The 25,453-nt window shown below is 45.3% G+C and overlaps 2 protein-coding genes across 3 annotated transcripts in view; one reads left to right on the top strand and one right to left on the bottom strand.

Annotated features, from left to right (window-relative positions):
* Nucleotides 1-5,024, bottom strand: POP7 (POP7 homolog, ribonuclease P/MRP subunit). Its single transcript, XM_081887115.1, has 2 exons — nucleotides 4,924-5,024; nucleotides 1-990 (listed from the first exon to the last, which is right to left on the bottom strand). Exon 2 carries the CDS (start codon nucleotides 982-984, stop codon nucleotides 598-600), a length of 387 nt encoding a protein of 128 aa, XP_081743241.1. The 5' UTR covers nucleotides 985-990; nucleotides 4,924-5,024; the 3' UTR covers nucleotides 1-597.
* Nucleotides 5,025-9,692: 4,668 nt separating this feature from the next.
* The window catches only part of LOC309355708 (chloride channel protein ClC-Kb-like), a 30,032-nt gene continuing 14,271 nt past the window's right edge, over nucleotides 9,693-25,453 (top strand). Inside the window, exons 1-10 of one of the 2 annotated variants that reach the window (XM_081886769.1) lie at nucleotides 9,693-10,042; nucleotides 11,195-11,323; nucleotides 12,879-13,007; nucleotides 15,631-15,770; nucleotides 17,518-17,595; nucleotides 18,942-19,020; nucleotides 20,791-20,916; nucleotides 23,353-23,437; nucleotides 23,653-23,754; nucleotides 24,407-24,491. In XM_081886769.1, the coding sequence (XP_081742895.1) occupies nucleotides 9,862-10,042; nucleotides 11,195-11,323; nucleotides 12,879-13,007; nucleotides 15,631-15,770; nucleotides 17,518-17,595; nucleotides 18,942-19,020; nucleotides 20,791-20,916; nucleotides 23,353-23,437; nucleotides 23,653-23,754; nucleotides 24,407-24,491 (1,134 nt within the window). In that variant the 5' untranslated portion in view covers nucleotides 9,693-9,861. The remainder of the gene's footprint in view (nucleotides 10,043-11,194; nucleotides 11,324-12,878; nucleotides 13,008-15,630; nucleotides 15,771-17,517; nucleotides 17,596-18,941; nucleotides 19,021-20,790; nucleotides 20,917-23,352; nucleotides 23,438-23,652; nucleotides 23,755-24,406; nucleotides 24,492-25,453) is intronic. The other variant, XM_081886770.1, reaches the window with a different exon arrangement.

Below are 25,453 nucleotides of genomic sequence, written 5' to 3'. Positions count from 1 at the left end.
TTCTCTCCCTCCTGGTAAAACAAGGATTTATTCCCCAGATCCAAGCAAAAAACACACTCCAAAATGCAACAAGACACACATACACAATGAAACGTTCGGAAGCAACACCCTGCAGTCGTCACAGCATTAAGGAAGTCAACCTGCAAAGGATCCTTCTTGCGATCAAATGAAAATGCAAGCCCCACTTAGGTAACAATTTGGTTTTCAGGCCAGGGGGAAAACCGACTGCGTCCACTGCAGGTCCCACTTCTGCTGTAGGGTGGTTCCGATTCCCATAGAGAAGTCCACACACGGCCAAGACCAGCAACATTAGTCCTGGAGAATAGTGTTCCAATTTAGCCAGAAAAGGGGGAGAAACGAGCCTCTAATTCAGCGCTGGCGTTTTGTCACACGAAATGGAGAACTGTGCGTGCACCGAGAAACTGCAAACCTCGTGCCCAGTCCAGCCAGCAAAGACTAAACCACTTTGGAAAGGCGGGGATCGCCCACTCGCCCGGTCACTCCTACACAACACAGGACCCCGGGATTCGAGCGAGTCGTTTTCTGGAAGCAAAGACGCTCCTCCTCACCCAGGGACACCGAGGTTTCCACCGGCGGCTACTCCGGGGCGACGCGACAGACCCGGATGTGGATGGCGGAGTTGTTCCGGGTCCTGGCCAGCGGCTCGTCGCTGTCTCCTTCCGGCTCGGCCACGTCGGCCAGCTCCACGGTGGACGTGTTGGCAGCCAAGCACAGGGACCCGGAGCCAGTGGCCTCTAGTTGCAGGGCGATGTTGATGGCGCGATTGATGGCCAATCCCAGTCCGTGAATGCAGATTTCAGGACAGCCGCTGCCAGGTGCCAGCAGTTTCTGGCAGCGGCTCAGCTGCGCTTTGAAATCCGTCTTCATGTTGATGTAGATGTCGCTGCGCCGGCGAGGGAGGCGGCGCGGCAAGCGCCGGCGCAGGGCGTACTCCGTCTGCGTGGGGGGGCCCGGCTCAGACATGCGGTCCTGGGGAAGAGAGAGGCGATGGGTCGGAGGTATAGTGGTTAGGATATAATATACAACTGAAAATATTATGAAAATGATTTACAGGTGGTACATGACCCCAGTCAAGCTTGCAAAAATTTACCACTTGCCTGATAATAAATGTTGGAAATGTAAAGAAAATGAAGGTACTTTCTTTCACCTTTGGTGGACATGCCCAAAGATTAAGGCGTTCTGGGAAATGATATATAATGAACTGAAAAAGGTATTTAAATATACCTTTCTAAAGAAACCAGAGGCCTTTCTCTTGGGTATTGTCGGCCAATTGGTGCCAAAGAAGGATAGAACATTTTTTATGTATGCCACAACAGCAGCAAGAATACTTATCGCAAAGTATTGGAAGACACAAGATCTACCCACCTTGGAAGAATGGCAGATGAAGGTGATAAGACTACATGGGACCGGCAGAAATGACTAGCAGAATCCGAGACCAGGGGAGAGAGACAGCGGAAGAAGATTGGAAGAAATTTAAGGACTATCTCAAGAAATATTGCAAAATTTATGAATGTTAGAATGGCGTTGGTTTAGAAATTATGTGGTTTCCAGCCGTAATGGATAAGTAAAAAGAAAAGAAAGGCCAAAAATTAAATGAAAATTAAGGGAAAGGATTTGCTGAAATAATAAAATAGAAATGGGAATTCAGAGAGGGGATATACGAGGAAGTCGGGAAAGTAAGTTATAAGAAAAAAAGGGATTGAAACTATACTTGTTTTTTATTTTTGTCTGTTTTTTATTATTGTTATGTTTCGTTTGTATATAACTTTTGAAAAACTTAATAAAAAACTTTTTTTTTAAAAAAGGATATAATATACAACTGAGTGACTGGGTGAAATTATGGAAAGAAGGTTTAAAGTTTACTGCATGTAATGCATTAAAAGAAAATGTGATGAAAATGATGTATAGATGGTATATCACTCCTGTTAAGTTAGCGAAAATGTATAAAACTAGCAATCCATGTTGGAAATGTAAAGAAAAAGAGGGAACATTCTATCACATGTGCTGGGAATGTAAAAAGGTGAAATGTTTTTGGGTATATATAATGAGATGAAAAAAGTGTTGAAATATACATTTACAAAGAAACCAGAAGCATTTCTATTGGGGAATGGTGGGAAGTGATATAAATAGAAAAGAATGTAAGCTTTTTTTATACGCAGTAACAGCAGCCAGAATACTATTAGCCCAGAAATGGAAGCAAGAAGAATTGCCAACAATTGAAGAATGGAGGATGAAGTTGATGGACTATGCAGAATTAGACAAAGTAACAGGAAGGATCCGAAACCGGCGGGACCAGAAATTTACCGAAGACGGGAGTAAATTTACGAACTATATGAAAAGTACTTGTGATGATCAGACGACGTTTGCAGGTTTGCAAGAAGTTCTGTGAGGAGAATTGTTGGAAATATTGTAAAAATGGAAAAGGGGAGATGATATGTTCAGAGAGGTAAAGACAATATAAAATTAAGTAATGCAGAAAAAGAGGTTAAGACGGAAGATCATCGGAGGTGCTGATGGAAGTCCAAAAAAAGTGTATTTGTAATAATTTGTGTGGTACGTTTTATAATTTGTATGTTAAAATTAATAAAAATGTATTATTATTTTTTAAAAAAGGGAGGTATAGTGGTTAGCGTTGGGACTAGGACAGTGGTCTCAAACTTTTTTCTCCAGGCCACTTTCAGAATAAAAATCACAGAGGTTTTTTTTCAACGGATAAGGAACACATGGGGAAATAAACAAGTCCCTGCTGTGCTTATCACACAGAACACAACTGCATTATAATATTATTGTGGAACATCCGAAAAGTATAATATAATGCAGCTATATAAGAACAAAATACATGTGGAATGATAATTTTTTAAACCAGCAACTGTAGAAATAATTTTTTATTTGATTATATAACTAATGTAATTACTTGGACGTAGTTGGGGCTGGTTTTTTTTGGGGGGGGTAGGGGAAAACTAGGACGCGGGTGGTGCTGTGAGTTAAACCACAGAGCCTGGGACTTGCCGATCAGAAGGTCGGCGGTTCGAATCCCCGCAATGGGGTGAGCTCCCGTTGCTCGGTCCCTGCTCCTGCCAACCTAGCAGTTTGAAAGCATGTCAAAGTGCAAGTAGATCAATAGGTACCGCTCTGGCGGGAAGGTAAACGGCGTTTCCGTGCGCTGCTCTGGTTCGCCAGAAGCGGCTTAGTCCTGCTGGCCACATGACCCAGAAGCTGTACGCCGGCTCCCTCGGCCAAGAAAGAGATGAGCGCCACAACCCCAGAGTCGGTCACGACTGGACCTAATGGTCAGTGATCCCTTTACCTAGGGGAAAACTGTATTTGATTGCTTGTGTTTGATTATACGTTGTTCTTATATTCAACTAATACAGTATAAAGAAAAAAATATAATTATACACGCGCTTCTTACGTATGTATGCATGCAAACTCGATGAGGGGTGTGAGCTTGCTTTTGCCAGGTATATTATATTTATATTAGGTCTAATTTGAGACTAGCAAATTCTCATCTCCTCATCAACACTAAGAAGCCTTGCTCTTTGTCTCATTTTGAAAAGTTATCTACCCATTATGCAAATAATAATAATAATAATAATAATAATAATAATAATAATAATAATAATTTTATTATTTATTTATACCCTGTCCATCTGGCTGGGTTTCCCCAGCCGCTCTGGGAGCCTTACAGCACTTATAAAAAGCCGCACGCCAAACCTTTTGAGAACCACTGGACCTGGGAGGGACCAGGGTTCGAATCCAGCATTCGAAAGATCACTGGGTGTGACCTTTGCGGTCAGTCACTGCTTCCTCTCTGCCTACCCCGCCTCAGAGGGATGTTGCAGAGATTAATGGAGGAGGGGGAGACCCGCATACACACCACCCCAAACTCCCTGGAGAAAAAAAGGGGGGAGAATATACGCACAATAAAGATCAGAAGGTCGGCGGTTCGAATCCCCGCAATGACGGGGTGAGCTCCCGTTGCTCGGTCCCTGCTCCTGCCCACCTAGCAGTTCGAAAGCACGTCAAAGTGCAAGTAGATAAATAGGTACCACTCTGGCGGGAAGGTAAACGGCGTTTCCATGCGCTGCTCTGGTTTTGCCAGAAGCGGCTTAGTCATGCTGGCCACATGACCCAGAAAAACTGCAGACAAACGCCGGCTCCCTCGGCCTGAAAGCGAGATGAGCGCCACAACCCCAGAGCTGGTCACGACTGGACCTAATGGTCAGGGGTCCCTTTACCTTTACCTTACAAGACTGAACTTTCTTATTATTTCCCCCTGACATTATTTATTACCACAATTAATAATAATAATAGTAATAAAAAATTTATTTATATCCCGCCCTCCCCAGCTGAAGCCGGGCTCAGAGCGGCTAACAACAGTAAAAATAACACACGTTTACATAAAATCACAATCAATTAATTGAAATGCATTCTAAAATCAAATTAATGGCAACCATTTACTCAGAAGTAAGCCTCTTTGTGTCTAAGGGAGCTTTCAGCATAAGGTTGTTAAATGGGGATAAAATTGGGAGGGGGGGGCAGGAGAACCAGGCATGCCGTCTTGAGTTCTTTGGAGGGAAAAGCTGGGTTATAAACCGAATAATAAAATATAAAAGGTTTGACCTTAGTCAGCAGCAGGGTGAAGGCGCCTGCCTAAAAAAAATCAGTGGCAGGGAGTTCCAAAGGACATCGGTTCCTTGCAAGCGCGTTAATGAGCAATGCATGTTGCAAATGTGATGAGGTCCTCAATCCCTCCCCCTTGCTGCAAACCACAATTATTCCTTCTGCACCCAGAAACCTCGCGCGCCCCACATCTCTGCGCGCACCCCTCTTTTTGCACCCCACCCTGCGCCCCCTTCCTTCCTCCCCTCCCCTCCCTCCTCCTTTGCACCCTTTCCCCACCTTTCCAAGCAGGTCTCCCCAACGAGGCAGCTGCAGGAGGGAACAGAGCAGGCGCGCGCACAAGCACGCGCACGCTCTCGCTTTCTCCGCACGCTTCCGGTTTCCGCTTGGAACGCTCGCGTGGAACGTTCATACAGCGATGGAACGTCCCGGGGAGGAGGCGCGCCGGGGAAAAGATCCGCACTTACACTTTCGGATAGATAGATACGCGGGGCGCGCGACTCGCGGAGGGTGATATCCGACCCCAAACTAAGAATTAATTTTTTTTTTTGCCGTTTTGGAAAGATCCGTCGCTGCGGTCGGGGAACAAAAGGAGTTCATGCAAAAAGAAGAGAGGCCTTGCTTATTTTATGGCGCATTTCCCCCCTTAAATATATATGTATATGTATATATATATATATATATGCCGCCTAGGTATCTTAAATATATATATTTAATATAGTTATATTAATATATATATATATATATATATATATATATATATATATATATATGCTTTCGTAGATTTTCACGGGTACAGGAATGCAGGTTTTGGTGTCCTCGGGTGTCTTCCCGTGTAAAAGTTGGGGTGTCTAGGCGACGTTTCGACGAGGTCTCACTCGTCATCTTCAGGCTGGTGCTTTCGGCTTCTTGTTACTGGAACAGAGCAGGATCTCAGTGTTTGAGTTCCTATAAATACTGTTGAGGGGGTGTGGTGTATAGCCTCCAATGTTCTGGGCAGAGAGGAAGTTCCCAGGCTAGTGTGCCTTTTCTTCTTTTGTTCCTTAATTACTTGAGGGATATCCTGAGTGATTTCTTGAGTGATATCCTGAGTACCACTTAGGTGGGTCATTAGGTGTGGATTAGTTGCTAAAGTCTTTGTGTCTTGACCTCTTGAACTTTGTGAAGAGTTTTTCTGAGAAGATGGCTGTACTGCACTTAGTTGTGCTCTGGCTTGGCTTCGTGTATAGCTGCACCCCCCTGCAATCCCTACACAGATCTGGCTGACACAGGCCACAAAACCACAGCTCGCCCCTATACAAGAAATCACTCAAGATATCCCTCAAGTAATTAAGGAACAAAAGAAGAAAAGGCACACTAGCCTGGGAACTTCCTCTCTGCCCAGAACATTGGAGGCTATACACCACACCCCCTCAACAGTATTTATAGGAACTCAAACACTGAGATCCTGCTCTGTTCCAGTAACAAGAAGCCGAAAGCACCAGCCTAGACACCCCAACTTTTACACGGGAAGACACCCGAGGACACCAAAACCTGCATATATAGTTATATATATATATAGTTATATTAAATATATATATGTATTTATATATATATATATTTACACACATATATATATTTAATATAACTATATTAAATATATGTGTGTAAATATATATATATATATATATATACACACACACACATATATTAAATATATTATATATATATATCTATATATTATATATAGATATATATATATGCCACCTAGGTATCTTAAATATATATTATATATATATATATATATATATATATATATATATATATATATATATATATGCTTTCGTAGATTTTCACGGGTACAGGAATGCAGGTTTTGGTGTCCTCGGGTGTCTTCCCGTGTAAAAGTTGGGGTGTCTAGGCGACGTTTCGACGAGGTCTCACTCGTCATCTTCAGGCTGGTGCTTTCGGCTTCTTGTTACTGGAACAGAGCAGGATCTCAGTGTTTGAGTCGAAACGTCGCCTAGACACCCCAACTTTTACACGGGAAGACACCCGAGGACACCAAAACCTGCATATATATATATATATATATATATATATATATATATATATTTAAGATACCTAGATGGCATCTTAAAAAGCAGAGATATCACCTTGCCAACAAAGGTCCGTATAGTTAAAGCTCTGGTTTTCCCAGTAGTGATGTATGGAAGTGAGAGCTGGACCGTCAAGAAGACTGATCGCCGGAGAATGGATGCTTTTGAATTATGGTGCTGGAGGAGACTCTGGAGAGTCCCATGGACTGCAAGAAGATCCGACCTCTCCATTCTGAAGGAAATCAGCCCTGAGTGCTCACTGGAAGGACAGATCCTGAAGCTGAGGCTCCAAGACTTTGGCCACCTCATGAGAAGAGAAGACTCCCTGGAAAAGACCCTGATGTTGGGAAAGATGGAGGGCAGAAGGAGAAGGGGATGACGGAGGACAAGATGGTGGGACAGTGTTCGCGAAGAGACCAGCATGAGTTTGACCCAACTGCGGGAGGCAGTAGAAGACAGGAGGGCCTAGCGTGCTCTGGTCCAGGGGGTCACGAACTAAAAGACTAAACAACAACATATTTATATATATATATTTATAATTTATATATATTTATATATAAATATATTTGTCGTTGTTTAGTGGTGTCCGCCTCTTCGTGACCCCCTGGACCAGAGCACGCCAGGCACTCCTGTCTTCTACTGCCTCCCGCAGTTTGGTCAAACTCATCCTGGTCGCTTCCAGAACACTGTCCCACCATCTCGTCCTCCGTCTTCCCCTTCTCCTTGTGCCCTCCATCTTTCCCAACATCAGGGTCTTTTCCAGTGAGTCTTCTCTTCTCATGAGGTGGCCAAAGTCTTGGAGCCTCAGCTTCAGGATCTTTACCGTTACCACACACACACACACACACACACATATATATATATATATATGTTCATAACTGCATATATAAACCACATGTCTGAAACCCCACAGAAAAAGTCCTGAAACCATTTTGTCCCTCCCAAACTGACCTCAAATATTTCTCTGCAAGGTCGAAGGAAAATGGAAAAGCCTCCCCATTGTCTTTTCTGTTCACAAATCCTGTCTGAAGGGTATGTCTGTCTGTGTATGAATAGGGTGTGAGCCTGTGACCTGGCTCAGGAACTAAGGATTTGTCATTACAAAAGACTGGCCAGGCTCCTCAGGGTATCTAATCAAGTGAGCATTAATAGGTAACCTGCCAGACAGGAGATAAACAACGCACTCAGATTTCTGCTGTAGACCACTCCTTTCTGCGATGTAGGTATGATGTTTCTGGGGGTGGTCTTGGACTCCAGGGCAGGCAATTTAAAATGTCTATATAAGGGCAGGCACACCTGGGTTCGGGGTCCTCCTCCTGCATGTGAAGGGGGCACCCTGTTGAAACAATTCAATAAAGATCAGGCTTACTAGCTGCTTTGCTTCTCAATATTCTCTGGTTGGCCTCTGTTCTTTTCTCCGACCGATGGAGAACCTGCAAAGGACTCTATAAGGGTTCTTGTGTCCCCCATAAGGGAAGAAGGGCAGACTTTAGTTTATTACTGGTGCCCAAAGGGATTATCTTGCTGGGTGGAAAAGTCATCTCTCCATATACAGGTCCAGGCGGGTGTGTGCTGTGAGATTTTTCCATGGAAAATTCGGGTGTCTCCCCCACCCAGCTCAATACACTCTGTTCCTCAACTCACAGTGGAAGGAATGCCCTATCTTCAGTCTGTTCACACCCCAGTTTTGGGGACTTTCCACCAGGAGAGAACAAGCAACTCGCAAGTCTGGTTGGGAACCACTGCTCTAACCACTACACCGCACTGTCCCACGGCTTTTTCTCTCTCTTTCACAGAAGGAGCGCCTTATAGCTGGATCAGGGCCCAAGGGCCCACCTACCTCAGCATCCTGTCCTTACAGGGGCCAGCCATATGCCCCAATGGGAAACCAGCAAGCGGGATTCGAACCCGAGCCCGCTCCCTTCCTGTGGTTCCCCACAACTGAGATTCAGAAGCTTTGCAGCCTCCCAGCTGTGGAGGGCAGAGCACAGCCGCCATGCCTTCATTCTCCATAAATTGCCTTCTCCTCCCTGGCGCAAGAAGGGTGCATAGGATCAGGACCCTCTGTCAACCATCGATAGCCCTCTTCTCCACCATGGATTTGCCCAGTCCTCTTTTAAAGCCATCTGAGTTGGTGGCTGTCAGTTCCTGTGGCAGGGAGTTCCGCAGTTTATGTGCTGCATGAAGAAGGATGTGGTGGGATTGCAGATAAATTTTAAAAAATTGGGAAATGATATATAATGAGTTGAAGAAAATGTTCAAATTAACATTTGTAAAAAAAGCCTGAAGCATCTTTGTTAGGGATTGTAGGAAAAGACCTGCCGAGGAAAACGAAGAACATATTTATGTATGCGACAACAGTCTTAATAGCACAAGGATGGAAGAATGAAGAAACCCCAACTAAAGAACAATGGGAAGAGAAATTGATGGACTACGTGGAACCGACAAAATTTACACACAAAGGACAACTGTGATTTCAAAGAAGAATGGGAACCTTTTACAAAGTACGTAAAGAAACAACAAAACAAATTGGGACTCCTTGGCAGGTTTTGAATAAACAGACACAAATTTGTTTGTTAATATAATAGACGGATAACTTAGAGATTTTTACATTTTTATAACAGGCGGAGAACAATATGTGTTAATAAATCAGAAAGAGGAACTGAGGGAAGTCGTGCGGGGGGGGTATGTGGGGGTGGGAGGGGGGAAATACAATTGTTGGAATAATTTGTTATGTGAAAATAGCCAATAATTTAAAAAAAGGACTGCCGTTTTATCTGTCCTGAATTTGCGGGATTTCCGCAAGTTACAGGGGAGCCTCTCGATTTTGTCTGTCCATTCCAGAAATATATATTTTTTATAAACTTCTTACCATTTCTCTAAGCTAAAAAACAGTCCCAAGCCTTGCTGCTTCCCTTTGTCGCTCCATCCCTTTGATCGATGCTGGCTGCCCCCCCTCCTCTCTGTTTCCACCTGTCCGTCTCTGGTCACCTGTCCTCCCCGCCCAGGAGCAGATCTGACCAGCCGTACAGGTGGGTCGTTGTCCGCCCCGCCCCACGCAGTGCTGACCCAGCCCCTCTTCCCCCCAATGGCTGGTGCTTTATAACCAGGGGGGCAGGGAGAGAGCCCCGCTTGCACCATGGGGCTCTGGAACTGCAGGAAGAGAGGCCCTAAGGACAAGGACCCCGAATTCGGACCCCAAGGGCAGACCCCCCCAGGGGAAGCTGAGAAGGAGCCCTTGGAGGAGTCATTGGAGAAGGTCTGGAAGGAAAGGGAGCCTGCAAAGCGATGTTCCCAGAGGATTCGGGGGGCTTTGAAACGTAAGAGGAGCCACGGGCAAGGCTTGTGGGGTTGGGGGGCGTGGAAATGGCCAGCTTGGGGGGGCTACTTTGGGGGTGGAAGGTAAGCTAAGCCATGCCTTCGGAGTTTCAACCTGTCACTCTCCAGACTTGGGTTTCCAGCTGTTTTTGGACTACCATTCCCATAATCCCTGACCACTGGTCCAGCTGGCTAGGGGTGATGGGAGTTGTAGTCCAAAAACAGTTGGAGACCCGAGACGATTTGGACTCAACAGCCAGGCGCGCTGGCTGAGGCTGATGTGAGTTGCATGTGAAAAGGATCTAGGGGGTCTTGTTGTTTAGTCATTTAATCCAGCCCTTTGCTCAGGACAGTGAGGACTAGAATCTTGTTCTCTTGCTAGGAGATTTGGCCGTAGCTCAGCGACAAGAAAAGTCTAGTGACCTGATCAAGGGAAGTCATGTTGTTGTTGTTGTTTAGTCGTTTAGTCGTGTCCGACTCTTCGTGACCCCCTGGACCAGAGCACGCCAGGTATTCCTGCCTTCCACTGTCTCCTGCTGTTTGGTCAAACTCATGCTGGTACCTTCGAGAACACTGTCCCACCATCTCGTCCTCTGTCGTCCCCTTCTCCTTCTGCCCTCCATCTTTCCCAACATCAGGGTCTTTTCTAGGGAGTCTTCTCTTCTCATGCGGTGGCCAAAGTCTTGGAGCCTCAGCTTCAGGATCTGTCCTTCCAGTGAGCATTCAGGGCTGATTTCCTTAAAAATGGATCGGTTTGATCTTCTTGCAGTCCATGGGACTCTCAAGAGTCTCCTCCAGCACCAGAATTAAAAAGCATCAATTCTTTGGCCATCGGACACGACTAAACGACAAAACAACAACAAGGATGGCTACCTGCCAGAGATTCTTCACCTGTGATCCTGCATCCCAGGGGGTCAGAATAGATGTCTTTGGGGGTCCCTTCCACCTCTGCAATTCTACGATTCCCAGCTGCAACTCCCAGCTTCGCTAGCTGAGGTTGTGCAAAACTGGGAGTGCCAGGTGGGGGGGAAAGGATGGTGTGGTGGGTTAAATCCTCGGCAGGGCTTTATCCAGCGTGGGAGGGAAAGTTGGGGGGTCCACATTGGGGGTTTTGTGCTTGAGGGGAGACCCCAGGATCTCTTGTCTCCTTCCAGCTCTCGGGCTCTGCATCCGCTCTCAGATTCTCAAGTTCGGCGAAGACTGGGTCTTCCTGTTTCTCCTCGGCATCTGCATGGCGACGGTCAGCTTTGGCCTGGATGTCACTGTCTCGAAATTCCAGCAAGGTGAGCTTCTCCGCCTTCTGCCCTCTCCGCTGCTGCGTCCCTCCTGCCGTCCAATCCTCCGCTGGATTGAAAAACCCTGCTAAGTCCTTGTTTTCCAGTTAATTTTGCCCTTTCAGCGTATTCCGTCAATTTTTCTTGCCATTCTTCTTTCGTTGGTATCTTCTTGTCTTTCCATTTTGGGCTGGTAATATCCTAGCCAGGACGCGAGTGGCGCTGTGGGTTAAACCACAGAGCCTCTTGGGTTTGCCCATCAGAAGGTCGGCGATTCGAATCCCTGCGACGGGATGAGCTCCCCTTGTTCGGTCCCTGCTCCTGCCAACCTAGCAGTTCAAAAGCACATCAGTGCAAGTAGATAAATAGGTACCGCTCCGGCGGGAAGGTAAATGGCGTTTCCGTGCGCTGCTCTGGTTCGCCAGAAGCGGCTTAGTCCTGCTGGCCACATGACCCAGAAGCTGTACGCCGGCTCCCTCGGCCATTAAAGCGAGATGAGCGCCGCAACCCCAGAGTCGGCCACGACTGGACCTAATGGTCAGGGGTCCCTTTACCTTTGCCTTTAATATCCTAGCCGCTGTTGTATTGCACATAAATACACTCATACCTCGGGTTACAGATGCTTCAGGTTGTGTTTTTTGGACCTGCCGAAACAAGGAAGTACCGGAACGGTTTACTTCTGGGAATTACCGTATTTTTTGCTCTATAAGACGCACCAGACCACAAGACGCACCTCGTTTTTGGAGGAGAAAAAAAATATTCTGAATCTCAGAAGCCAGAACAGCAAGAGGGATCGCTGTGCAGTGAAAGCAGCAATCCCTCTTGCTGTTCTGGCTTCTGGGATAGCTGCGCAGCCTGCATTCGCTCCATAAGACACACACACATTTCTCCTTACTTTTTAGGAGGGGAAAAGTGAGTCTTATAGAGCAAAAAATACGGTATAAGGGTAAAACTACCTAAACAGTATAGAAATCTATTCATATATGTGACTGCAGCGGCAAGAATGTTACTTGCCCAAAAATGGAAAGAAGAAGAAGTTCCAGCGAAGGAAGAATGGCTACAAAAACTTATGGGATATGCAGAAATGGCGAAACTTACCGGAAGAGTAAGAAATCAAGACAACAGACTTTTTATAAAAGAGTGGAAACGGTTTATAGAATATTTACAGATAAATTGCAAACAGATAAAAAAACATTGGCGGGATTATTGTAACAACCTGCAGTTTCATAAGAGTATAGATTTAAAGCAGATGAATAAACGAGCAAAATTAAATAAATTTGCATATGCAGAAGAGATAAAAAAACAAATTTAAGGAGCTGTGGAAGGAGGGAGAAGGAATTCAGACTCTGAAATGTTAAATTGACTGTGAAACTAATGAAATGTATAAATAAAAACTTCTAAGTAAATAAAAAGACAATAGGGGGCCAGACCCACGGGTCTGATTCAGTATAAGGCAGATTCCTGTGTTCCTAAGTAGGGCTGCTGGGAATTGTAGTTCAAAGCAGCTACCGGGCGCCTAAATGAGATGTTGAACCACTGACGTTTGGCTCCTGCCTCCACGCAGCTCACCTGTGGGTTTACGACGGGCTGGCGGACTCCGGTTACCTGCAGTTCTTCTCCTGGACATTCTACCACGTGGTTCTGATGATGGTCTCTGCTGCCGCCGCAAAGTACATCTCTCCCCAAGCGGCCGGTAAGTAGGGCTTGCCTTGGTTGGTGGAGGCAGCTAAAGAGACAGATTTGTGGCTCAGTTACTTATCATGGAATTGTTTGGGGTTTTTTTAAATTCAAAATTATAACAAGACATATTATCTAAAAACACATCACCCTTGTTTCCCCCCATTTTCCCTCCCTCCCCCATCCCACACAAAACCCACCCACCCCCACCCCACCCCCGACTTCCCTCAGTTCCATAGCTGTCAACTTACAGGTTTGAAAATAAGGGACCAGCAGTCTCGAAAATAAGGGATCAGCAGCCAAAATAAGGGATCAACAATTACTTCGATAAAATACATATTTTGTTGTATGCAAATGGCTTTAGATACCTATTAGGTCCATAAATTACCATATAGCATATATTCAACACACACAAAAACAGCAACAATTTGTTGTTGACAAAGGACAGCTGGACATAGAAAGGGCCCCATTACCTTCAGTAGCTTATTTAAGGGACATCATCAATAAGGGACAGCAGCGGGACATGGCGCTGGGATAAGGGACTGTCCCGCCAAATAAGGGACGCTTGACAGCTATGCAGTTCCAGTCTTTGGTTTCTCTAAGAATGCTGTTTTCTGCATGTTACAAAGTTGTCTAGATCCTCCAACTATTTAGCTGATTATTATCAATAAAAAGTTTGTGAATGTTTATTCAAAACCTGCCAGGGAGTCCAGTTCGCTTTGTTGTGTCTTCAGATACTTTGTAAAGGGTTCCCATTCACCTTTAAAGTCACAGTTATCCCGTTACTTATATGTCAGTTTTGCCAGTTCTGCATAGTCCATCAGTTTTTCTTGCCATGATTCTTTAGTTGGAGTTTCTTCAGTCTTCCATTCTTGTGCTACCAGGACTCTTGCGGCCGTTGTCGCATACATGAAGATGTTTTTCAACTTTTTTGGCAGGTCTTTCCCTACAATCCCCAACAAAAATGCCTCGGGTTTTTTAAACAAATGTTAAATGGAACATTTTCTTCAAACTTATCATGGAATTGTAGTGTTGGTGCTGACCTTGAAAGCCTTAAACAGCCTCGGCCCAGTATACCTTGTTAACGGAGAAATCTGAGGGCTCCCTTGGGCAAAAAACAAGGACACCAGCCAGGAATACCAGAGCAAAACAGCAGCCAGGAGGCTTGGTCTTGATTGAAGACTGTCACGACAGGACTCCCACCTGCCACCAGGTGGAACAAGATGGAAGCCCCGAACAAAAGAGAACCCAAACTTTTATTAGCTGCTAATCCCCATGTTAAGGGACGCGGGTGGTGCTGTGGGTTAAACCACAAAGCCTGGGACTTGCCGATCAGAAGGTCGGCGGTTCGAATCCCCGTGACGGGGTGAGCTCCCGTTGCTCAGTCCCAGCTCCTGCCAACCTAGCAGTTCGAGAGCACGGCAAAGTGCAAGTAGATAAATAGGTACCGCTCTGGTGGGAAGGTAAACGGCGTTTCCGTGCGCTGCTCTGGTTCGCCAGAAGCGGCTTAGTCCTGCTGGCCACATGACCAGGAAGCTGTACGCCGGCTCCCTCGGCCAGTAAAGCGAGATGAGCGCCACAACCCCAGAGTCGGCCACGACTGGACCTAATGGTCAGGGGTCCCTTTACCTAATCCCCATGTTACACCTCCCCCCCCCAACTACATCACTCATACATCACGGTTACATCATGAAAGGGGAGGTCTGGTGGCCGTAATCTGAGCATCCTGGACCCTGCCCCATGGCTCTCCTTGCCCTCCACCAAACACCCATCAAGTGTAACAAAAGAGATACCGGTATTTACATTTCCCTGTTTCCCAGCCAAGTTAATCCCACCCTTTTGTCTTCATCTTGGTTTGGTATTTCTGGAATGGCTACCTGTCTGGCACTCAGGTATCAGGAGGCCAGGGATTATCACTCAGGCAGAGGGGCTGCTGAGTAGCTGAGCTCACATGTCTATATGAATTTCTGAAGTTTTCCAGTGAGCCAGTACAGAGATACATTGATCAGTGAATTCTTACATTTGGTGTCGTGCAGCAGAGGCCCTTTGAATAGACAGGAAGAAACTGTGATGAAGTGTTTTGTGGGGACAAGTCACAAAAGTGATTGTGCTGATTTTGGTAGTGGGCTGCATGTGCAGGATATCTGCTGGAGGGGCAACCCACCCCCCAACCTATACATAAATTCCTGCAACAACCTGAAGGAGCGCCTCCACCCCCATCGTCCATCCCGGACACTGAGGTCCAGCTCCGAGGGCCTTCTGGCAGTTCCCTCCCTGCAAGAAGTGAGGTTACAGGGAACCAGGCAGAGGGCCTTCTTGGTGTTGGCGCCCGCCCTGTGGAACGCCCTCCTACCAGATGTCAGTAAACAACTATCTTACTTTTAGAAGACATCTGAAGGCAGCTCTGTTTAGGGACGCTTTTAATTCTGATGAATTATTGTATTTTAATGTTTTGTTGGAAGCCGGCCAGAGTGGAAACCCAGCCAGATGGGCGGGGTATAAATAATAAATTATCATCATCATATTATTATTGATCATATTCTTGTGTTGCAGGGGGTTGGACTAGATGACCCTCGGGTCCCTTCCAGTTCTATGATTTCGTGGTTCTGATTGGCGTTTTCTGGACTCTTTCCCCACAGGCTCTGGGATCCCCGAGCTGAAGGTGGCTCTCCGTGGGGTCATGCTGCGTGAATTCTTCACCTTTCGGACGCTGGTGGCCAAGTTGGTGGGGGTGCTTTGCACCTTAGCGGCTGGGAGCACCATCTTCCTTGGGAAAGTGGTGAGTTCGAATGGCGCGGCTGCCTCCGGTTCAAGAGGAGGGAATTGTGTGCATGACAGAGGAGGAAGTCTTGGGGCAGGTGCTGAATATGTCTGGTGCTGTGCGCCATTTTCCATCCTGTGCTGCACATGCTGTATACAAGAGCCTTTAAAAATCAGGTCTCATGAGGACTAGAGCCTAACCCTTTTTCTTAAAAGAAACTAAAACCCCCCCAACATTTTGGATATTTTTTATTTTTTATTTTATTGGCATTTTATTTACAGCATAACACAACCCCCACCCCACCCCCAATACACAAATCCACCCTCATTAAATGTGAGCATAACATACAGTGAGCCTAACACACAACAATACAAACAAGCAAATAAAAGACTTCCTTTATCCTGTATCTGGCCTCCTTATCTACTTCTTATAAACTGTTTCCTTTATGGAGAATTATTCAGATTTTTCTAATTATAACTTAAATATCCACAAAGTCTCCTGCAGACACTAATCAAAACAAGTCCAGGTATGCATTTTAGGGGACTGTTTTGTGAAATATTCTCTGCATTTTCCCCATGCTTTTTGAAACTCTTGTCTAGTGTGATCTCTCATTGCCTCTGTTAATCTAGCCAGTTCCGTTTTTGTTGGCACAGTTTCTTTTTTCCCGGTTTTTAGCAATTAGGTATAATTTTTTAATGCCGCGTATGGATTGACAGCTGTATACAGTGGTACCTTGGTTTTGAAACTTAATCCGTTCCGGAAGTTCGTTCCAAAACCAAAGCGTTCCAAAACCAGGGCACGCTTTCCCATAGAAAGCAATGCAAAACGGATTAATCCGTTCCAGACTTTTAAAAACAACCCCAAAAACACCCATTTAACAAGAATTTTGCTGTCTAAGGAGACCATGGATCCATAAAATGAAAGCAATAAACAATGTACTGCAGTCACACAATCAATCAGTCGGTAGCTGAACTGGGTTCCACACAGTCACAAAAACAAAAAGAGCCGCAAAAATAAAAAATGCAAAATAAATAGCAAAATGGCAGACCTCAGCGTTAAGACTCAAAACGGAAGTGTGGCACTCAAAACAGAGCGTGTTCGGCTTCTGAAAATGGTTTGCAAACCGGAACACTTATTCCGGGTTTGCAGTGTTTGGGTTCCGAGTTGTTTGAGTACCAAGGCGTTTGAGAACCAAAGTACCACTGTACTTAGGGGGTGATTACAATCCAGGCAACTGTGTTCCCAATTTATTTTTCAATTGCACTCTCTTCTATAAGACAAGAATTGAAAACCCCAGAAGGGAGAGAGCGGGCCATTGCTGTGGATTCCACCGCCTGTACGCATCCAAGAATTATTTCATCAATTTTAAGATACAGCGGTACCTCAGGTTACATATGCTTCAGGTTACATACGCTTCAAGTTACAGACTCCGCTAACCCAGAAATAGTGCTTCAGTTAAGAGCTTTGCTTCAGGATAAGAACAGAAATCGTGCTCCGGCGGCGTGGCAGCAGCAGGAGGCCCCATTAGCTAAAGTAGTGCTTCAGGTCAAGAACAGTTTCAGGTTAAGAACGGACCTCCGGAACGAATTAAGTACTTAACCCGAGGTACCACTGTACATCGGTGTTGCGTCTTGCTTTCCTGCTGCCTGAGGTCACGAGAGAGATAATTTGAGCATTAAAACGTGACGAAGTTGCTGCTACGCAGGTGCCCTGAGTCTTTCTGCCCCCGATTGCACCCATAACCTTGACCTTCCTCTTCTCACAGGGCCCATTTGTCCACATGGCATCCATCCTGGCTTCAATGCTGGGCAAAGTCATGGTCAGATTTGCAGGTTCTGCTGAGGTAAGTGCCGCTGAGCCGCCCCATCCCAAACCGACAAAAGGGGAAGGTCTTCCTGCGCTGATAATGCACACATGGAACCACACAATCATAGCATTGTACGGTTGGAAGGGACCCGGTGGATCATCTAGTCTAACCTCCAAAAATCCAGGAATCTCAGCTAAAGCCTCTGAGAAAGATGGCCACCAAGTCTCTGCTTTATTTTTATTTTTTATTCAAAATTAAAACCAAACGTATTATCCAGAAATATGTTGTTTAGTCGTTTAGTCGTGTCCGCCTCTTCGTGACCCTCTGGACCAGAGCACGCCAGGCCCTCCTGTCTTCCACTGCCTCCCGCAGTTGGGTCAAACTCATGCTGGTCGCTTCGAGAACACTGTCCCACCATCTCGTCCTCCATCGTCCTCTTCTCCTTGCGCCCTCCATCTTTCCCAACATCAGGGTCTTTTCCAGGGAGTCTTCTCTTCTCAGGAGGTGGCCAAAGTCTTGGAGCCTCAGCTTCAGGATCTGTCCTCCCAGTGAGCACTCAGGGTTGATTTCCTTCAGAATGGAGAGGTTGGATCTTCTTGCAGTCCATGGGACTCTCCAGAGTCTCCTCCAGCATCAGAATTCAAAAGCATCCATTCTTCGGCCATCAGCCTTCTTTACGGTCCATCTCTCACTTCCATACATCACTACTGGGAAAACCAGAGCTTTAACTATACGGACCTTTGTTGGCAATGTGATGCCTCTGCTTTTTAAGATGCTGTCTAGGTTTGTCATTGCTTTTCTCCCAAGAAGCAGGCGTCTTTTTATTTCGTGACTGATCCAGAAACATATCACCCTTAATCCCTCCCCATTTTTCCTCCTTGCTTTAGTTAAATAAGTTGCTTAAATTGTTATACAGAAAATGATTATTTTTCTCCTTCCCATAAAGTACTGTACAGCATAAACGTTGTCGAAATAGAAACAGTTAACTTCACAATAATTTCATTGTTATCTGTCTATGTATTTCCAAATAGTATAACCAAATACTAAGTACATTTTTGTATATAACTGTAAAAACTACTCTGGAAATTGACTATTCCTAAAATGAAACCTTCATCTGGTTGTAAATACTAAGATTATACCAGCAATAATTTTATAATAAAGTTTTAAATTTGTTGTTAGCTGCCCTGAACCCGGTTTTTGAACTGGGAAGGGCGGGGTATAAATAAAAATCTATTATTATTATTATTATTATTATTATTAGAACAAGTCTTTCTGTAGGAAAAAAAGAGAGATTTAAATCAGGTCTTACTAACTAGTGATTTAAATCGTGATCTAAATCGTGGTTTGCAAGGCATCTCACATCCTCCATTGCTTCTCTGCAGAACCCGGGGCGCAAATATGAGCTGCTGGTGGCTGGGACGGCTGCAGGAGTGGCTTGCTGTTTCGTGGCTCCCGTGGGAGGTAACTAAGTGCATTACTCAATAAACACCCAAGACGTAACCGGCTGTACTTTTGAATAAATCAGGTATACTATTCACTGTATCAAATTGTAGATTTCAACAGAAGTCTCATAAAGTTCCACAGAAAAAGCAGAAGACCCAGTGGATCCGTTCGTTCTCTAATCAGTTCATGCATAAGGTCCGTACCTGTATAAGTGTCTATTCCTAGACTCCATCAGTAGAATAGGCTCTAGGTAATGCAAATAAATACAGTATCGTAATCTCACACATTTTTACAGCAAAATTAATATAAAAAACCATAAACAACTGTACATGCCATATGTAATATTACAGGATAGTGGATCTTATAGCATAGTAGTGGTTACACTAAGAAGCGACTGTTACAATAGTCCGCTGAAATCTACAGTTTGATGCAATGAATAGTATACCTTATTTATTCAAAAGTACAGCCAGTTACGTCTTGTATATTAATGGACTGGTTGCGTGGCAACAAGGGCAATTGACTTGAGATACCTATGAGGTCCATAAATTACTATATAGCTTATGTTGTTGTTGTTTAGTCATGTCCAGCTCTTTGCCTGCTCGCCTGCTCCCTAAAATATCCCTAGTTTGCTCCTTTCTATACACAGTGGTACTTCAGGTTAAGTACTTAATTCGTTCCGGAGGTCCGTACTTAACCTGAAACTGTTCTTAACCTGAAGCACCACTTTAGTTAATGGAGCTTCCCGCTGCTGCCGCGCCGCCGGAGCCCGATTTCTGTTCTCATCCTGAAGCAAAGTTCTTAACCTGAAGCACTATTTCCGGGTTAGCGGAGTCTGTAACCTGAAGTGTATGTAACACGAGGTACCACTGTATAGGGTGCCGACATTCTTCATGGACTGGTTGCAGGGCAACATGGGCAAATGGCTTCAGATACCTATTCGGTCCATAAATTACCATATAGCATATGTTCTTCTTCTTCTTGTTGTTGTTTAGTCATGTCCGACTCTTCGCCTGCTAGCCTGCTCCCTGAAATATCCCTGGTTTGCTCCTTTCTATATATAGGGTGCCGACATTCTGCATGGACTGGTTGCAGGGCAACATGGGCAAATGGCTTCAGATACCTATGAGGTCCATAAATGACCATATAGCATATATTCAACCCAAAAAACAGGGACAATTTGTTGTCGGCAAAGGACAGCTGGACATAGAAAGGGCCCCAGTACCTTCAGTAGCTCAGGGCCTCATCGAACCTAAATCCATAGCTGTCAACTTACAGATTTGAAAATAAGGGACCAGCGGCCTCGAAAATAAGGGATCAGCAGCCAAAATAAGGGATTTTAGTCAACCAGCAGCCAAACGAAGCCTCAAGCGGTGGTTCCCACAGCGCAGCAACCCGGCAAAGGGGATGCAGCAAGGGAAACCACCGTCCCCTCTCCGCTGGGAAGCGCTGAGCAAAGGTGAGTCCCCAGGCAAGGCGGCCGATTTGATCGGCACAAGGCATGCAAGCTCCACTCCCCAGTCATTCCCAGACTCCTTATTGGGTGAGCAACGCAGCCAAGCAACACAGTTGGAGCCTCCCTCCTCCCCGGGCGGCAGGGAGGGAGGGAGAGGAGCTGCTTCCTTTGAAATCCGGGAAATTTAAGGGACATCATCAATAAGGGACAGCAGCGGGACACGGCACTGGGGTAAGGGACTTTCCCGCCAAATAAGGGACACTTGACAGCTATGCTTAAATCCGGCCCCGCATCCCACCCACCCCCCTTTTCACAATAGTTCTCTCTCCCCGCAGGAGTGCTGTTTGGGGTGGAGGCCACGGGCACCCACTTTGCCGTCCGCGATTACTGGCGGGGATTCTTCGCTGCGACCTGCGCAGCCCTCACTTTCCGCTTGCTAGCTGTGCTCAACAACACAAGAGGTAAATGCGGAAGACATGGCAGGAAGTGAAAAGGAGGGAGAGTCAATGGGGGGGCAGTTTCCCTGATGGGGTAATGTGCCTTTAACAGCTGTATGTTGTTGGCAATGGAATGAAATCAAATCGCTGCGTTAAGTGACCTCCCCAGGCAATAACATATTATTATTATTATTATTATTATTATTATTATTATTATTATTATTATATACTGCAAATCTGGAAGAAGTGTGTACAACTATTAACCAAACAAAAAACAGAAAGCCAGCGGACCTGATGGGATACCTGCCGAAGTCTTCAAAGTGGTAGAAAAAAGACTGAGAAATTACACAAAACAAATGGAATGCCGTGAAAATCCCGGAAACGAGAAGTAATCGACTAGAAATATTATCTTATAAAAATAAACTAAATGATAAGAATCAAAAAGTTTAAGGGGAAAATTAGAAAAACCTAGAATTGTACAAAACCTTAACAGGCTGCTGGCTACTAACCTCGTTTCACTGAACTATTCAGTTTCATCAGAAGGAAATAGGAAAGTCATAAACCTTAAATGACCAAAATTCAAAAAAGGGGGTAAAAACTCCCCAAAATTCTGGTTATAATCCTAGCTCAACCTAGGTGAAGCAAAGCGCAGTACTAAAGGATTCAAAGTACAGTTTCTAATATCCTAAGTTTACAAAAAAAAAAGGTTTGAAAACCTAAATGGCAAGTTTTAGAGACAGCCCAACAAATCTTCAAAGTGGGCAGAATTGAACTTCACAAGCTCATCGGAAAAATCTGGGAGAGAGGGGAGATCCCAGCAGACTTTAGGGGTGCCAAAATTATCAATCTCTTTTTTAAAAAGGTGATAGAACGGATTGCGGAAACTATCAAGGCATCAGAGGTGTCTCTGGAAAAAAATTACACATCACTTGGGAAGACCGGCGAACTAATATCGGTGTACTGGAAGAAGCAAAGATCAGCTGTGTCAAAGCAATGATTCTTCAACATCAACTTCGTTGAACTGGTCATGTTGTGCAGATGCCTGATTGTCGTCTTCCAAAGCAACTACTCTATTCCAAACTTAAAAATGGACAGTGTAATACTGGTGGTGATTTAGGTTTGATGAGACCTTTGCCAACAAAGGTCCGTATAGTTCAAGCTCTGGTTTTCCCAGTAGTGATGTGTGGAAGTGAGAGCTGGACCATCAAGAAGGCTGATCGCCGAAGAATGGATGCTTTTGAATTCTGGTGCTGGAGGAGACTCTTGAGAGTCCCATGGACTGCAAGAAGATCCAACCTCTCCATTTGGAAGGAAATCAGCCCTGAGTGCTCACTGGAAGGACAGATCCTGAAGCTGAGGCTCCAAGACATTGGCAACCTCACGAGAAGAGAAGAAGGATCCCGGGAAAAGACCCTGATGTTGGGAAAGATGGAGGGCCCAAGGAGAAGGGGACGACGGAGGACGAGATGTTGGGACAGTCTTCTTGAAGCTACAAACATGAATCTGACCAAACTGCGGGAGGCGGTGGAAGACAGGAGTGCCTGGTGTGCTCTGGTCCAGGGGGTCACGAAGAGGCGGACACGACTAAATGACTCAACAACAACAACAATGCTGGTGGTCAACAAAAGAGGTTTAAAGACTCTCTCAAGGCAAATCTAAAATAATGTAGTATAAATGCCGACAATTGGGAAACACTGGCCTGCGAGCGCTCCAGTTGGAGAACAGCCTCTACCAAAGGTGTCGTGGGCTTTGAAGACACTTGAACTCAGGACGCAAGGGAGCAATGTGCTAAAAGGGAGGCACGCTTGGCAAATCCACATTGTGATCTACTCCTGCCTGGAAACCAATGTCCCCACTGTGGAATGATGTGTGGGTCCAGAATTGGCCTCCACAGTCACTTACGCACTCACTGTTAAAATTGTGTTTATGGGAGACAATCTTACTCAGCTATGAGTGATCGCCAAAAAGAAGATATAAAGAAACGTTGATGTGTAGACAAGTGTGAAGCAATCCAGAAGCTTGCATATGAGGAGGTGGCAAAGGAGATTCAGTATGGGGAAAATGCAGAATAATAATAATAATAATAATAATAATAATAATTAATAATAATAATAATAGCCAGTGAAGCTTCCTGCAAAGATTCGCAGAGCTTGCTGCCTCCCCACAGAGGATGCCAGTGAATCCGCCATTCCTGGCTTAATCCCAAAAGTCTGCCAAGGGAAGAGTGTTTTCATTAGTCTCTGCCATGAGAACACAGGCAGTTGGGGGAGCCACCACTCTGGAGCCACCACCGACAAGGCCCCGCTTTTGGTTGGAGCTGTTTGGCTCTTGCCTCTTGAATCTCCTCACCTGTTCACAAGTGAGTTAGAGGTGCTGGCAGGGGCTGTTGTATGGGAAACCAAGGCCCATTTTAACTACTGGCTGTCCACCCTCTTGTCCCCTCAACCCGATACCCTCCAGAAACCGTGGCCATTCTGTTCCAGACCAGTTGGCGCGTCGAATTCCCCTACGACCTCCCGGAACTTCTCTCCTATGCCATCTTGGGGTGAGTACCGAAATAACGAGAATGTACATAGTAAAAGTATAATGATATTAAATGGTGTTTATGGTGTGTTTCTGTTGTGTATGGTGTGTACAGTGTGTATTGTCTACGGTAAATTGTTGTATAATGAAAGGAAATTGAGTGGACGTCGCTAGGTTTTGCCTCTACTTCCTCCCCGGACACCTGGGTCCCTTGTGTTTCTGTTTCCCTCCGTCCAGCGTCCTCTGTGGCGGCATCTCCTGTCTCTTCCTCTTCTGCCACCGGAACATTCTCGACTTTCTCCAGAACCGGCCGAGAATCAAACGTTTTATGGCGAACAAGTAAGGCTCTCCCCATACCCTCGCCCCCGAATCCTTGTTTGCTGTTTGGGGCAGAGAGGGGTGGGTGGTCGAAATCAGGGAAGAGCCTTGCGCCACGCAGAACAGTTCGGAGCTCAAGGAGTGGGGAGAAAATTTCACTTTCTCAAATTTCCTTTTCCCAAACCCAACCACTGTTGGGCCACTATGAGAACAGGATGCTGGACTTATAGTTTAATTAAAAAAACAACAATAAGAATAGTGCCTCTGCTAATAGATTCCTGCATTGCAATGGGGTCAGACTAGATGAGTATTGTGGTTTTTTCCGGGTCTACAATTCTGTGCACATTTCCCCTCATATCCCATGCTCTACAAATTCTAGATATTTAAAACGAAAGCAGGGAATCCTGAGATAATGGGTTATTTGGGGGGTACCTCCTTCACCCTTTTAATGTCTGGTGTTTTGTTATATTTTTAATATTTTGTTGGAAGCCGCCCAGAGTGGCTGGGGAAACCCAACCAGATGAGTGGATTATTATTATTATTATTATTATTATTATTATTATTATTATTATTATTATTATTATTATTATTCCTCTGTGGAACCCCTTGCCCCCCCCCTCAGAAGACAACATCTAAACAAAACCAACCCACATAGTGACTCTTCTCTCTGCAGCAAAATTTTGTACGCTGGGTTCGTCTCCCTGCTGCTATCGAGTATCACATTCCCCCATGGATCCGGGCAATATATTGGCTCAAAAGTAAGTGTGCAAACTCTTGGGACAGAGGGGTTGTACTCTCTCCTCTTTGCTCAGCCATCTGGTTTTATTTTATTATTTTATTAGATTTATCTAAGAATTATAATAAAAAAAGAACTCAAAGCAGTTCGGAAGATCAAAATGCAAGATTAAAAGCACAATGTTGTTGTTGTTTAGTTGTTTAGTCGTGTCCGCCTCTTTGTGACCAGAGCACGCCAGGCCCTCCTGTCTTCCACTGCCTCCCACAATTGGTCAAACTCATGCTGGTAGCTTTGAAGACACTGTCCCACCATCTCGTCCTCCGTCTTCCCCTTCTCCTTGTGCCCTCCTCCATCTTTCCCAACACCAGGGTCTTTTCCAGGGAGTCTTCTCTTCTCATGAGGTGGCCAAAGTACTGGAGCCTCAGCTTCAGGATCTGCCCTTCCAGTGAGCACTCAGGGCTGATTTCCTTCAGAATGGAGAGGTTGGATCTTCTTGCAGTCCATGGGACTCTCAAGAGTCTCCTCCAGCACCAGAATTCAAAAGCATCCATTCTTCGGCGATCAGCCTTCTTGATGGTCCAGCTCTCACTTCCATACATCACTACTGGGAAAACCAGAGCTTTAACTATACAGACCTTTGTTGGCAAGGTGATGTCTCTGCTTTTTAAGATGCTGTCTAGGTTTGTCATTGCTTTTCTCCCAAGATGCAGGTGTCTTTTAATTTCGTGACTGCTGTCACTATCTGCAGTGATCATGGAGCCCAAGAAAGTCAAATCTCTCCGTGCCTCCATTTCTTCCCCTTCTATTTGCCAGGAGGTGATGGGACCGGTGGCCATGATATTCGTTTTTTTGATGTTGAGCTTCAGACCATATTTTGCCCTCTCCTCTTTCACCCTCAGTAAAAGGTTCTTTAATTAAAAGCATAATAGTAATAACCAATTGAGGGTTGGGCGACTAGATTAATGTTTGCAGTTCCAGTTCTCA

Source organism: Podarcis melisellensis (genome assembly GCF_964234715.1).
Source record: "Podarcis melisellensis genome assembly, chromosome: 13".
Classification (NCBI taxonomy): domain Eukaryota; kingdom Metazoa; phylum Chordata; class Lepidosauria; order Squamata; family Lacertidae; genus Podarcis; species Podarcis melisellensis.
This window is presented reverse-complemented; position numbering and strand designations above follow the sequence as displayed.

Excerpts from the sequence above, each read along its gene's own strand:
- POP7 (XM_081887115.1), bottom strand. The coding sequence starts at position 984 with ATGTCTGAGCCGGGCCCCCCCACGCAGACGGAGTACGCCCTGCGCCGG.